Source organism: Tarenaya hassleriana, unplaced genomic scaffold, assembly GCF_000463585.1.
Source record: "Tarenaya hassleriana unplaced genomic scaffold, ASM46358v1 Cleome16, whole genome shotgun sequence".
Lineage (NCBI taxonomy): Eukaryota > Viridiplantae > Streptophyta > Magnoliopsida > Brassicales > Cleomaceae > Tarenaya > Tarenaya hassleriana.
Genome location: NW_010965019.1, coordinates 1,827,287 through 1,843,144, shown reverse-complemented (window position 1 = coordinate 1,843,144; position 15,858 = coordinate 1,827,287). Strand labels below are relative to the sequence as shown.

The 15,858-nt window shown below is 38.5% G+C and overlaps 2 protein-coding genes across 2 annotated transcripts; both read right to left on the bottom strand.

Moving 5' to 3' along the window:
* Positions 1-2,502: 2,502 nt before the first annotated feature.
* On the bottom strand, positions 2,503-10,008 carry LOC104809491 (aspartic proteinase A1-like). The gene is made up of 5 exons (XM_010535498.1): positions 9,396-10,008; positions 3,354-3,414; positions 3,049-3,143; positions 2,842-2,954; positions 2,503-2,763 (listed from the first exon to the last, which is right to left on the bottom strand). Exons 1-5 carry the CDS (start codon positions 9,396-9,398, stop codon positions 2,691-2,693), a joined length of 345 nt encoding a protein of 114 aa, XP_010533800.1. The 5' UTR covers positions 9,399-10,008; the 3' UTR covers positions 2,503-2,690.
* A 3,137-nt stretch (positions 10,009-13,145) lies between these two features.
* LOC104809486 (WRKY transcription factor 6-like) lies at positions 13,146-15,732 on the bottom strand. The gene is given in 7 exon segments (XM_010535496.2): positions 13,146-13,644; positions 13,647-13,929; positions 14,047-14,160; positions 14,267-14,623; positions 14,850-14,993; positions 15,093-15,197; positions 15,283-15,732. Coding segments are annotated over 7 exon segments (1,632 nt in total). The 5' UTR covers positions 15,607-15,732; the 3' UTR covers positions 13,146-13,339.
* Between the last annotated feature and the right edge of the window lie 126 nt (positions 15,733-15,858).

Below are 15,858 nucleotides of genomic sequence, written 5' to 3'. Positions count from 1 at the left end.
AGTTTATATCTATGGTCCGCTGTCAGTTTGATGTCTCGGTTAAGGTTATACGTTCTGACAATGGATCAGAATTTGTGAGCATGAGAACCTTCTTTTCGGATCTTGGGATTATCCACGAAACATCTTGCGTTGGGACACCGCAACAGAATGGTCGTGTCGAACGCAAGCATCGTCACATTCTCAATGTCGCACGCTCGTTGCTATTTCAAGCTAATCTACCGACTGAATTTTGGGGCGAAAGTATTCTTACAGCCGGGTACTTGATAAACCGAACTCCATCAGAAATACTAAATGGTCGAACACCTTATGACGTTCTTCATGGACAACCGCCAAAATACGCTCACCTCCGTGTCTTCGGTTGTCTTTGCTACGTACACAATCAGCATCATCGTGGGGATAAATTTGCAAGTCGAAGCATACGCTGTTTGTTTCTTGGATATCCTTTGGGTCAGAAGGGTTGGAGAGTTTATAATCTTGAGACCAAACGCATATTCGTCTCCCGCGATGTAGTTTTCTGCGAAGACAAATTTCCCCTACGAAATCTTGCCCCTGAGCCTTTGTCAGACTCTCCATCGTCGGTGCCACATTTTCTGTCACCTCCTGAAGATGATCTGTTTCCGATACAGAATTCTGATTCTGTTTCGTCCTCTTCAAACTCTGTTTTGCAATCCGACTCAACTCCAGCTGCGATACTGTCTGATCAAGCATCTGTTTCTCTTCCTACGGCTGACACTTCGAGCTCCGACAGTCCTGGAAGCAATGATGCCGAAAATTCTGCCTCTTCAAATCTCCATGCCGAAGAAATTCATCAACACTCATCTTCCACATCTCTGCCAGTTTCGACATCTGAGGTTGAACTTGGCAGGGGACACAGGCAACGATTTCTGAATGTTCGTCTGAAGGATTTCCAGACGAATGCTGTCCAGACAGTTTCCACTTATGCACAACCTTTGTATCCGATTGAAGATGTTGTGTCATACCACAATGTCTTTCTGACCCATCAAGCTTTTCTCGCAGCAGTCGATTCTGTTTCAGATCCGAAAACATATAATCAAGCAGTTAAGGATGAAAAATGGAGAGAAGCCATGAAAGCCAAAATCCAAGCCCTCGAGAAGAATCAGACATGGACGATTGAATCACTACCTTCCGACAAGAAATCCATTGGCTGTAAATGGATTTTCAGAACGAAATACAGGTCTGATGGCACAATTGAGAGACATAAGGCGCGTCTCGTAATCCTTGGTAACAAACAGACAGCGGGTGTTGATTTCGACGAAACATTCGCACCCGTGGCCAAGATGGTAACTGTCCGTACTTATCTTGCCTATGTTGTTGCACGAAAATGGGACGTTCATCAAATGGATGTTCATAACGCATTCCTCCATGGTGATCTTCATGATGAGGTCTACATGAAACTCCCACCGGGTTTCACTCCGACAAAGCCGAACCAAGTTTGCCGCCTACGCAAATCATTATATGGACTCAAGCAAGCTCCCCGTTGTTGGTTCGCCAAGCTCACTTCGGCATTACGTCGCTACGGGTTTGTGCAGTCACAATCTGATCATTCTCTATTTGTTTTCGACAACGCTTCTATTCAACTGCATGTGTTGGTATATGTTGATGATCTTCTCGTGGCCGGAAACTCGATATCAGCTATGCAAGATTTCAAGGAATATCTCAACTCTTGTTTTCATATGAAAGATCTCGGCCCACTGAAATATTTCCTTGGAATCGAGGTTGCTCGAAGCTCGGTTGGCATCTCCTTGTCACAGAGAAAGTACACGATCGATATTCTGCAGGAAACAGGCCTTCTTGGTGCCAAGTCCACCTCCATTCCTCTTGATCAGAATCATCGATTGTCCATCTCCACGAGCACTGTATTATCGGATCCCGAGCCATATCGAAGGCTGATTGGGCGATTACTGTATTTGATTGCTACGCGACCGGACATTACGTATGATGTCCACACGTTGTCTCAATTTATGCAAGCTCCTCGCCAAGATCATTGGGATGCGGCTTTACGAGTGGTTCGGTATTTGAAACGAAACCCAGGTCAGGGAATTTTACTTAGAGCAGATTCGGATCTTCGACTATATGGTTGGTGTGATTCCGATTGGGCGGGCTGTCAAAAATCCCGAAAATCCCTCTCCGGTTGGATTATACAGCTCGGACGATCCCCTATCTCATGGAAGTCCTAGAAGCAACCAACGATCTCGCTCTCCTCCGCGGAGGCTGAGTATCGCGCCATGGCAGTCACTGTTTGCGAACTCCTATGGCTCAAGGGTCTCCTACATTCGCTAGGTATCTCTCATTCCGACCCAATGATTTTACATTGTGATAGCCAAGCTGCTCTTCATATTGCAGCAAATGATGTCTTTCATGATCGTACTAAACACATCGAAGTCGCTTGCCACTTTATCCGCCATCATGTCAGCTCCAAAGCTATTGAAACTCGACATGTCTCTACACTGTAGCAACTCGCGGACATTTTTACGAAAGCTCTCGGACGAAAAGAGTTCGATTTGTTTCTCTCCAAGTTGGGCATCCACGATCTTTATGCTCCAACTTGAGGAGGGGTATTACGGTATATATGAAGTATCAGATGTACAAGGAAACTATCACGTTACATATTTCCTTTCCTTATGCATCAGATCCTAGGTTACAGACAAATACGTTGTATATATACTTGCTTATGTCTTCTGAGAATACATCAGAGTTTTCTTGGCCGTTGTTGTTCCTGATTCACCACGTGACATGTTGTACCTTTGTGACAAAACTTCTGTGTCAGGAAGCCAACAACACCACAAGGGAAGTAACACCAATGCAACAAAGTCCACATACCAAAAAGGAGTGGCATTCCCAACAGAGATTTCTTCGAATCCAAGACCGAGAATACCATCAAATTTAGCTACCAAGAACATTATACCGGGCTCCCCGGTTGCCTCAATAAACTCCTGAAGAGATCAGCAAGGACAAAAAGAGAGGAATGATCAATCAGAATGCAGTAAAAAGGCATAGGTCAGGTAGAGATCAGATAATTTAGTTTACCTGATCATGGACAACCAGATCACCAACCCTAACGGCATCATTACTAAAGAAACCCGAGATTGCTCCAGTGCCGTAGTGAATTGCGGCAGACTTTCCTGCATCAACGATGAACGGGATGACATACTTTAATGAGATTATACCAACAGTGATATTTCTGGAAGCTACAAAAGCAAGACACTTGACTACAAGTGAACCTCTTATAAGCACACTGAGGGAAAATATGCAACTGGCAAGCAAGCATGACAAACAGTACATCCCTCGTTTACAGAAACATGAAACACGAGGTTGAAAGAGAAGGAACAAACCATTTTTCTTGTATGTCCTCGAACGAGATGACTTGTACTTGTTGTGGAAGAAGCAGGCAACCTATGAAATGAAAAAGATTAGTATCTATCTCCGACACATTCTGCAAATGTAAGACCAAATGCTAATGCTTACAGATAAATAACACTGCGATGATGGCACCCAAGGATCAGAGCTTCCTGTATCACAGTGAACTTCTGAGGTGGAGTACCAATTGTTGGGTGTGTTATTTTATGTCTCATATTCATACTTTACTAACTTCCAATTTCATACAAAGAACTTCGAACTTAATAGCTTTCAAAATATACAACCACCTCATGCATATCATACATCATTAGAAAGATAATTTCGATATCTATGAAACGACGTCAAGAACATGCAATTCCGATAACGGTATAGAAAGTTATGTTCAAACCAACATCATTATATCAATATGATTTTTGTTTTAAAACCGGAAAACCAAATCCGAACCCACGGCGAACCGTGTCTCCTTAAGGAAATTATTCCCCGTGCGGTACCTACGGTTAATGGAATATATCCTCTCAGGATATGACGGACGTACCTCACCGGAACAGTGGTACTTCAAACTCCGGTGCCTTGTCGAACTCAAACCTCGGTTTGAATCACAAAGGAAAAAGGATGATTTTCTTTCTTTTGTAGAAAGCTTTTGTGTTTTTCTTGATGTGTTTAAAAATGAAAACAAAGCCTCCTATTTATAGGATTGAAAAATTGTAAAACTCCCAAAAGTCATAAATATTTTTTAAGTTTTAGAATATAAATGTGGAGAATAACATACAAAAATATATCCTTTCATTTAATTAAAAAAACTCCAACAATCCCCCACATGAATGGAGAATTTTAGAAAACTCTTTAAAACCATGCAACCTTTGTGATTCAACTATGAAGAATTAATCGCATCTGGATAAGTAGGTTTCCCTTTGAACTTTCCATAGTGGATTTAAATCGGATATACTCACCAATCGGTAGATGTGATATCTTTGAACCGTCGGTTTTTATGTATACCAAGACAATCTAAACCACATAATTAATTCTTAACCGTCTTTGGTTCTCACTTTTGTGTTCGTTACAGCCATGAACACGTGTCTGGTTTCATGAAAGCGTAGAGAACTGGCCAACCATTATTCTCCTTGAAGCGGCCCACACTTCACTTTCACATAGGTGGTTTCCTAAGCGTGTCATCTCTGAAGATACACTATTTGATCTTGTCAAATTTAGGAACCATTAAAAATTTCTTAGCTTTTAAGTCTTCTAACTTAAAGTCGTATAATTTGCCCTTTTCCATAGAACATTGTCTCATCATGAGAATGAGTTGGGTTATATTTGACAATGTTGAACCGTTAGTTACGACTTTGTATTCTCTTTGAACCTAGTTCTTGGGATCTCCAGTCTGCTAGGTAGAGTTACCACCGTACTAACTTGTCCTTGGCCATAAACTCATTCCCTTGGATGATTTTTCAACTAAATCTCTACAAAGACTTTTTGTAAGTGGATCAGCTACATTATCCTTTGACTTCACGTAGTCAACAGTGATAATACCACTTGAGATTAGTAGTCTAATGGTATTATGTCTACGTCTAATGTGACGAGACTTTCCGTTGTACATCACACTTCCTGCCCTTCCTATTGCAGCGAGATTATCGCAGTGTATGCATATAGATTTCAATGGTTTGGGCCAATACAGAATATCTTCCAAGAAATTTCTAAGCCATTCAGCTTCTTCACCAACTTTATCCAAAGCTATGAATTCACTTTCCATTGTAGAGCGAGCGATACATGTCTGTTTTGATGATTTCCAAGACACAACTCCTCCTCCAATCATGAAGACATATCCACTCGTGGATTTTTTTTCACTTGACCCAGTAATCCAATTAGCATCACAATATCCTTCAAGCACAGCGGGATATTTGAAGTAATGTAATACGTAATTTTGAGTATGTTTTAAATACCCCAAAACACGTTTCATTGCCATCCAATGACTAGGATTTGGATTACTCGTATATCGACTGAGTTTACTTATTGCACAAGCAATATCTGGTCGCGTACAGTTTGCGATATACATCAAGCTTCCTAGAACTCTTGCGTAGTCCAATTGAGACTCGCTTTTACCTTTGTTCTTTGCAAGAGCAAGGTTCACATCAATTGGAGTTCTTGCGACTTTGAAATCCAAGTATTTAAACTTCTCAAGTACTTTCTCAATGTAATGAGATTGAGATAACGCAAGACCTTCAGGAGTTTGAATGATTTTAATTCCAAGAATTAAATCAGCAACTCCTAAATCTTTCATATCAAATCTTGTGGATAGCACGCGCTTTGTATCGTTTATAGTTGAAATGTCATTACTCATTATCAACATATCATCCACATATAAACATACAATGACAATTCGATTAGGAGTGTTCTTAATGTAGATACATTTATCACTCTCATTAATCTTAAACCCGTTTGTCAACATTATATTGTCAAACTTAGCATGCCATTGCTTTGGTACTTGTTTAAGTCCATACAAAAGACTTAACAAGTCGACACATCTTACCTTCTTTTCCCGGAACTACAAACCCTTCAGGTTGTTCCATATAGATTTCTTCCTCTAAATCTCCATTTAGAAAGGCGGTTTTAACGTCCATTTGATAGATTTGCAATTCATAGACGGCAGCCAAAGCAATTAACACCCGAATGGATGTAATTCTCGAGACTGGCGAGTATGTATCAAAATAGTCAAGACCTTCTCGTTGTCGAAAACCTTTCACAACTAGTCTCGCCTTGTACTTGTCAATAGTATCATCATCTTTCAATTTTCTTTTGAAAATCCATTTGGAACCTAACGGTTTGTTCCCTGGAGGAAGATCAACCAATTCCCACGTATGGTTGCTCAGTATGGATTCAATTTCACTATTGACAGCCTCTTTCCAGTATTGAGCTTCTGGAGAAGTCACAGCTTCTTTATACGTTTGAGGCTCATTTTCCAACATAAATGTTAGAAAATCTTGACCAAATGAGGTAGCAATCCTTTGACGTGTACTACGTCTAGGTTCTATCTCATTTTGTGCATCCTCTGTATTCACTTCCCGATTTCGCTTGGTTCCTTTATTAATTGATTCACATTCTCTTTTGTACGGGAAGATCGCTTCAAAAAAATCAGCATTATCTGACTCAGTCACCGTATTCCTCTGAATATCGGGGATTTCAGATTTGTGAACCAAAAATCTGTACGCTTTACTTTTTGTAGCATAACCTATGAAAACGCAATCTATCGTTTTCGGTCCTATTTTAACCCTTTTTGGGAGAGGAACCTGGACCTTTGCTAGACACCCCCACACTTTGAAGTAATTCAAGTTAGGCTTTTTTCCTTTCCATTTTTCATATGGAATGGATTGTGTCTTACTGTGGGGAACTCGGTTGAGTATTTGAGTAGCTGTTAAAATAGCTTCGCCCCACATGTTCTCCGGTAAACCGGAACTTATCAATAAGGCATTCATCATCTCCTTCAATGTTCGATTCTTCCTTTCCGCAATTCCATTGGATTGGGGAGTGTATGGGGCGGTAGTTTGGTGAATAATGCCAAATTCCAAACATACTTCTTCAAACGGAGATACATATTCACCGCCTCTATCACTTCTGATCATTTTGATCTCTTTGTTGAGTTGTGTCTCAACTTCATTTTTGTACTGTTTAAATGCAACAACAATAGCTTCATCTTTGCTATTAAGCAAATAAACATAGCAATATCGTGTGCTATCATCAATAAAAGTTATAAAAAACTTTTTACCACCGCGAGATGGTGATGATTTCATATCACAAATATCCGTATGAATTAAGTCTAGAGGTTCATTACTTCTCTCAACTGATTTGAAAGAATGTTTAGTAAACTTAGATTCAACACAGACTTCACACTTTGATTGCTTACAATCAAATTTGGACAACAATTCCAAATTGATCATTTTTCTCAAAGACTTGTAATTCACGTGTCCCAATCTAGCGTGCCATAGATTATTCGACTCGAGTAAGTAAGCGGAAGAATCATTGTTATTAACATTCATGGTCATTACATTGAGTTTGAAAAGTCTCTCAGTGAGGTAACCTTTTCCAACATACATGACATTCTTACTTATTACAAGCTTATCGGAAACAAAAACACATTTGAATCCATGTTTCACCATCAGTGATGTCGACACTAAGTTCTTCCGAATCTCCGGTACATGAAGAACATTAGTGAGAGTCACTATCTTTCCGAAGGTCAACTTGAGGGCAACCTTTCCAGTCCCTTCAACCTTCGCAGTTGTGGAATTTCCCATGAACACAGTTTCTCCATCTTTAGCGGGAACATAAGATGAGAACATCCACTTATTGGCACACACATGGCGGGTAGCACCGGAATCCATCCACCATTCCTTGGGATTTCCAACCAAGTTAACTTCAGAGATCATGGCACACAAATCAATATCTTCCACTCCGGAAGCAATCTCCATGATGTTAACATTGTTTTTCTTCTTGGTCTTTGGACCACGACAATCCACAGCTCGGTGACCAAACTTACCGCAGTTATGGCAAGAACCCTTAAATTTCTTAACAAATTTATTCGGGTTATTCTTTTGGTTAGAAAAATTCTTTCTTTTCTTACCAACAGATGAAGCATGTTCAATGACATTTGCTCCTAAGACCGAGCTTGTCCCGCGAGCTTTCATTTCGGTCATCTTGTTGTCCTCTTCAATTCTGAGACGGACAATCAAGTCTTCAAGCGACATCTTTTTTCGCTTATGTTTCAAGTAGTTCTTGAAGTCCCTCCACGAGGGTGGTAACTTCTCGATGAAGGCAGCTACTTGAAAAGCTTCATTGATCATCATACCTTCAGCAAGAAGATTCTGAACAATGACTTGCAGTTCTTGAACTTGGGTTGAGACAGGTTTATTGTCAACCATCTTGAATTCAAGAAACTTGACGGCTATGAACTTCTTCATACCGGCATCTTCAGTTTTGTACTTCTTCTCGAGAACCTCTCATAACTCTCGTGAAGTAGCAACTGTACAAAAGACATTATATAATGAGTCATCTAAACCACTCAAAATATAGTTCTTACACAGGAAGTCTGAGTGCTTCCAAGCCTCAATCACCACGAAGCGTTCCTTTTCCGGTACAGACTCTGCCGGTTTAGGAGCATCTTCCTTGATTTATCTTTGCAATGACAATGTTGTCAAATAAAAGAACATCTTTGTCTGCCACCTCTTGAAATCAACACCGAAAAACTTGACCGGTTTTTTCGCAGGTGCTGGTGCAGGGGGAGTCACTGTGGGTACAACCACAGGCATAGCAGCAACATTTTCAGCCATTTTCTGAAAATCAGAATACCGCTTTTTAGTATTACAACTAAAAATATCAGAATTTTAAAACCTTACGGTAATAATTTCTGAACTCGATTATTTAACCATGCGGGTAATAATCTCAAAACCTCAATGAGTAAACCATAAAACTATTTAAGTGTTATTTAGATCGTTTCCAGATAAGAGGGAGCCAACTCTATATACAGAGCGCATAATTATCCAACCTCTTTCCTTGGCAAAACTTTCTCACCGTCAACACTTAAATATTTTATCGGTTTTTTTTTCCGAAATTGAAAAACTTTACTTTGTCTTAAATATGAGACATATAAAATAACACACCCAACAAGCTTAAGGAAATTATTCTCTGCGCGGTACCTACGGTTAATGGAATATATCCTCCCAGGATATGACGGACGTACCTCACCGGAACAGTGGTACTTCAAACTCCGGTGCCTTGTCGAACTCAAAGCTCGGTTTGAATCACAAAGGAAAAAAGATGATTTTCTTTCTTTTGTAGAAAGCTTTTGTGTTTTTCTTGATGTGTTTAAAAATGAAAACAAAGCCTCCTATTTATAGGATTGAAAAATTGTAAAACTCCCAAAAATCATAAATATTTTTTAAGTTTTAGAATATAAATGTGGAGAATAACATACAAAAATATCTCCTTTCATTTAATTAAAAAAAATCCAACACCAATTCCAATCTCACCATAATAATGAGCGTCCAAGTAATCCTTCAGCGCAACGATATCGGTATCTCCAGAATCTCCGAGCTTGTTTCGAAAACGGAAAGCTCTCAACGCTTCTTCTCGCTTGGAATCGAGTCGTGCAGCTTGTTGGGATCCAGCTTCAACTTTTTCAGCCCAATTCTCAATGTCCCGTCATTTCGCTCAGAGGAGACGGAACAATACAACAGGAAAGATAGAAAGACAGCGACAACAATCGTTCGATTTTGTCCTCCCATTTCACCTAATTCGCTGCAATGAAGCATCAAAAGACTAAAAAGGAAAAAAAAAACATAGATTGATGCTATAATCAACGCTAAAATTCGTAGGAGCTTCAAGGCCATACTTAAGTAAAACAACCCTCTTCACTTTGCGAAATGACAAAGACCTTGAAAACTTGACAAAAGCAGTGTTAAAACGACGATCACGACCCAAACAGATACGAAGCCTTGATCGAACATTACGATCACTGAAATCATGGGATTCGATCGAAGAAAAAACAATCGGAAAACGAGAATCGATACCGAGAAATGACAAAAAAAAAATATGCGAGTTCCTAGCTTCGAAATGCTAAAGAAATGAGAGAGAATCGAGAGAACTCACCGAGGGACAGCTCGAGATTCTTAGAGACGATGATGGCGGAGAGAGTTGAAGAACATAGAAGAAGCCAAGGAGTGACATTTATGTACATTGATCAAGCGAATCCATTTGATGACCGAGACAGAGAACGTGCTATTCGGCGGGGCCCACTTTTATTTTTACTATTTACCATGTTTTAATCTCAACCGTTGGATCTGTATCGCGTTGGGCTTTTAACCGTTGAAATTTGGATAACGTTATATCTGGAAAAAATATCTCAAGAGGATAAAAGAATCAAGTGCATACGAGTGTATCTTAAATTACGTGCTCTCTGGTCCCAAAGGTTGAGATCTAAGATGACATGTAAAAGGGAATTTAGGTTATCGTTTTTATTTCAAGTTTTTAATTTTTGAACTTTATAATATTTATAAATTTAAAAAATAGAATTTTCGGTTTTTAATTGATTTCATCATTAAAATAGTTTTTCAAATTTTAAAAAAAAATTTATAAAATTTTAATTGTCAAATTTTTTAGTTTTTAAATTCTTAAAGTTTCATCGATTCAACATCTTATAATGCGGATGTTGCGGAAATATTATAAAAGTAAAAAAGAAAAAAGAAAATATAGTCACGAATCGATTTATTTAAAATTTTATATTAGTATTTAAAGTTATACTGTCACAGTTTCACATCTTCCCCAAAAGGATAATTTCATGACAAATACAGATTAGTTAAAATGTATTTCCGTGGGTTAAGCTCTATTACCCGAAGAAAACAAATAATTTCAATTTTATGGATAATATCACGCATCTTATGTGATATGGATATCTGACGATATGCATTTCACTCGAATAAATTGTTACGCCTAAAATTAAGATCGATTTAATGGGCCTTAAAGTGGTTTCCTATTATGGGCCTACAAAACTATAAATGGGCCTTCAGAAAATTGGTGAGCCTAGAGAAAATAACTTTATGGGCCTATAGAAAACAGTGAAGGGCCCAATGAAAAGAAGCAGCAACTAGCGTTTGAAACGCAGCCGCCGCAAATTCGAGAAAGACGAAAAGTTACAAATATAATTTAATGGAACCACATGAAAACAAACACGTGACAATTATTATTATTTTTACTAAAAAAATCCGCAGAGAAGTCTTACCTTTTGGCTATCCCCGCAAGCTAAGGCAACACGTAAATGAAAATTATTATTATTATTATTATTATTAATATTATTGCGGCTACCGTACAGCCGGTCCTTAATGTAGGTCCGACCCGACATCTCCCCCATGACACTCCGTTTCCACCAAGCTTAATTTTTTTTATGAATATTTGAATAATGTTAATACAACACACACCAATTATTCTATATATTATTCATAGTCAATACAAAATGTTTACAATCCCCAAATTTAAGGGGGAAAGTGAACTTTGGATCATGCAATTTAAAGTGTCTTTTACCTTTTTTTTAACAAAAAAATAAACTTATTAAAGGATTTCCTAGCTTATATATAACCAGAGTTTGTTCAGTTACTTTACACTTACATATCACCAATAAAAAATTAAAATATAAAGTTTGGTGTAATTTTGCATGTGGAAGTGGAAGTTCTCTATATATTAGGTAAATATAGTAGGTATTGCAAATATTTATTTTGTAAATATAATAATCATTTATAAATTATAACGTAGATAAACTCCAACCCTATTCGTATTCCAAATAACGTTATTTACAACTGTGTGTAAGATCTTATGCATCGAATCTATGAAATTTTGGGAAGACACACATTATATTATATATTTTTAAAAAAATGGAAAACAATATTAAATTGTAAATTAAAAGAGAAGAGGCGTGATCGGGGATCATGACATCACGTCAGGCTGGATTTGCACGGAAAGTCAACAACGTACCTTTTTTCTCTCCTTTTTTTTTTAATATCTACGTCCAAGCCTATTAGATATTATTATTCTATCCAAATAATATATATATATATATATATATATATATTCCCACGAAATAATAATTCTTCTTCTTTGATCAACATGAAGAGGAGTTGTCAAAACGCTTTAAATATGTAACGTACGATTGGAGTAGAACAGTTGAGAATTTAATTTAAAATTATCGTGAAAACTATTAGTTAAATTGCAGTGTAACACATATCTAGAAAATTTTAGGTGAAATTAGGAAAATAAATTCGTGTTTTCCATTCATTTCACGTACTCTTTTATTTTTTCCATTTACATTTAAACACCTACAAAAAATTGTGAAAATACTTTTAAATAAGTTATATATGGTTATATTCAAATAGGGTGAGAATTGTATTAAAATTATTGTAGAAAATATTCTTTAACAGAAGATTACCATAGATATTTTAGAGATGAACTTTTTTTTTTGTAAAAAGATAAAATTTTATCGTCAATTTGTCAATATACACAATTTTTTTTGTTGCTTATTAAAATAATATGTATTGTATACATAACATATAACTTTTAATTAAGTCTACGTGTCTACACATCTTTCATACTTTTACGTACGTGATTGGTCTAACTCAATTTTTTTTTCAAATAATGTAATAGTCAAATATTTTTCACTATTTCCAAAAAAAAGACAAAAAAATCTACAACTAACAACTCTCTAGAACCCCACTAATTTCTTGGATTCACGTTTTCTTCCCTTTTCTTCTTGGAAATCAATTTGACCCATTTGTTTTTTTTTCAACTCATGTATCCATGATTTTCCAGTCATTTATTCAAGACGTAGTTTCTAGGAAGTTGTTCCTGTTTTCGCATTGAAATCCGCCGATTTTTAGGTGCCTTCATGGGCCAGCAATTACGTGTCAAATTCTCATGGCCGTATTTATTGACCCCTATACTTGTTTTTTTACACTATTTAGTATTTATATATCTTGTAATTGTCTTTATTCTACTTATAATTATTAATATAATACCACCATTAATTTTGAATCATTATTAGTGAAGGCACGACAATGCTGTTAGGTGTCTAATCTTTACACATGTTGTCCTATTCGTTCATACGTACATATGTTGCTTACTTGCGTATAGAGACCCAACTGTAAGTCACGATATTAAAGATGAGACTCAGAAGATGAGATATTGGAAATTTAAATTCATGTATTTACTGCAAATTTTTAATTAAACATTACAGATGAGAATAAAAGAAACTCTTGATCGGAGACAGAAAGAAAAATAATAAACAAATTATAAACAAACATCGTTCTAACTTTAAAAAAAAATTTGAAAAATGCTAAACGTTAAAATAATTTTACTTTGGCTAAAAAAGGTTTACCTTCAGGTAAAAACTCGGTTTAAGAATCTAATCCATTGGCCTTTTTCTGTCTTTCTACTGGTTTTTCCGGTTTCCTTCGCCGTCTCCGACACTCGACCCGTTGAACATAGAAGAAATCACGGTGGCGAGAGCAGCCGTGAAATTAGGGTCCGCTGTGATCGCGTTAACCGTATCGGCCAACACCTGCGGCGGAGGAGCCGCCGGAGAACCGTTGACGTTGCCAGAGAACTGAACTCCCGAGAACTTGGACTGGTTATACAAAGCTTGTCCTATAACATGAGGTAACAAGCCGTGGGGCAAATTCGTCATTTGCTGCTGCGGCGGAGTCAGCTGCCGAGCCAAAGGGGAGCCAAAGGGTGGTTTGGCGGCTGAGTCGGCGTGTGGGTGAGGTCTAACGTGACGGTGGGGAATGGGGCCGAGGCCGAGATGGTGGCCATGCTTGAAGAGCAAGGAAGTACAGCTCGGGCTAGCAAATTGGTATGGTTCATTAAACCATCGTGGCTAGCCATCGAACCGGAGAGCAGCATGTTCGCTGCCGCAGTGGTCGTCGAGGCCATAGCCACCGCAGCTGGCGGCAACGGGTGGTTGTGGTTCCCCTCGTAGGTCGTTATCAAGATCGATTTGTCCTCTGCACAACGCTGAACCTATATATCCAAAAAACACGTTTTTTACAACATCAATCACTTGTTGTCCGTTTATAACTGAGTAGTTTGTCGTGTTTTTTGATTGGATTGTTGAAGTAAGGAGAAGAGCAAACGTACTTGTTTACGTACGGGACAGCCTGTGGCCATTGTGCAACGGTAGTAAGCTCGTGGACATGGATTGCCTTTGGCCATCTTTTGTCCGTACTTTCGCCATTGACATCCATCGCTTATCTATGAATAATAAAAAAAACAGATATCATCAGTTCATATATGTACAAGTCCATATACGTGTATATAAAATATCTTGTTATTGGCGTAATGAAGAGATGGATCTTACCATTGGAGCTTCTGATCGAGCACGAACAGAGACACGGGCTTTTCTCATAGTGGCCTCAGTGGATTGATCGGTTTGAGAACTGCTGTTATTCACCTTCTGAAGCTTGTTCGGAGCTTTCCAAATGTTGTTCGACTCAGTCTCGGCGCTGTCTTCTCGTGCAAGTCTCTTCTCTCCCCTTAGGTCATCATCCCCTTCAAGCTCGACTTTGTTAACAGGCAAAGCACCCGATCGAGTTCTCTCCTCCGATGAAGAATTGGATACGTCCTCCGCCTCAGAAGGGCCGGCTAACCCGATGAATTGCCTCGGCACATTCACCCCGTCTTGCAATTGCGTCTCGATTGGTTTCCCCTCTATTGCCTAATTCATGGTTTAGCGGAGATCAAAATTTCATACTCAAAAACTTATCCCTATACGACCCACGTTTTTCTACTACTTTTTTCGAACATTGGTATCTAGATTTCTAATCAGTATACTTAATTGTAAACCCCGATTACTTGACCTTTGGTTTGAATTCATATTCAAAATAATAAAATACAGTATCAAATTGATGATTGCATTAGAACTTGGGTTTAGTAGCAATTACCTTATTGGGAATATTCTGCTGCTGTTGCATCAGTGCAAGTTGCCGGTACAATGAATTGTAATTCTTGTACACTTCATCAAGCATTTCCTTAAGCTTTCGATTCTCCGAGTTCATTCGCTGCAGTTGAAGTTGCAACTCCGCCAACTAAATTTACGAGGAAAAAAGCGAAATCGATTAAACATCGAACTAAAATTCGAATTTAAATAATTGAGAAGAATTTCCATGATTAGATTTTCTGGATACCTCGTTCTTTGTTCGCTTCTCTTCCATATCCGCAGATATCCCATCATCGATCACAGATTGATCACTTCCGGTGTTATTACCCGTCGTTAGAAGATTCAATCCAGTCTATATTAAAAAAAAAACGGAAAATTACAAAAAAAAAAATCACTACATAAAATGATATTTAAAACATTCATTGATCCGTACTCACGTTTACATCGGTGCGACCATCGCCGTCCTCTTCCTTGACTCGTAAGCCGTCGCCGCCATCACTGCCGCGTAAAACCATATATTTCTTGTCGGCGAAGAAATCCACTTCGCTCGGAACTTTCCGGTCGTTGTCGTCGTCGCCGGTGGACGAGAAATGATCGTCTTCCCGGTCACGGAAACGGGCGAAACTCACCGGAAACCTAAACAACTCCGTCTTCTGAGGGGCGTCGGAGACCGGGGAATTGGGGAATTTGAGACGGCAGTTAGGGTTTATGAGATCTGGAGACTGCGAATCGAGCGTCAGACCTCCCCATCCTCGATCCATGGATTCGAATTTTAAATCTGAATCTGAATTTCAAATTTGAAATATAAGAAGAATAGGAAGAAGAAGAAGAAGAAGAAGGGTTTTTAGAGAGAGAAAATGAGAGAGGGGTTTTCCGGGGGATGTAGAGAGAGAAAGAGAGTGAAGTCTTCCGCCGGAGCGGTAGGCTCTCCTATATAAAGGATTTGGACGAGGACCACTTTTTTTTTTCCTTCCCCGATTGAAGACGACTCTTCATTTCTAGTTTTCGTTTTC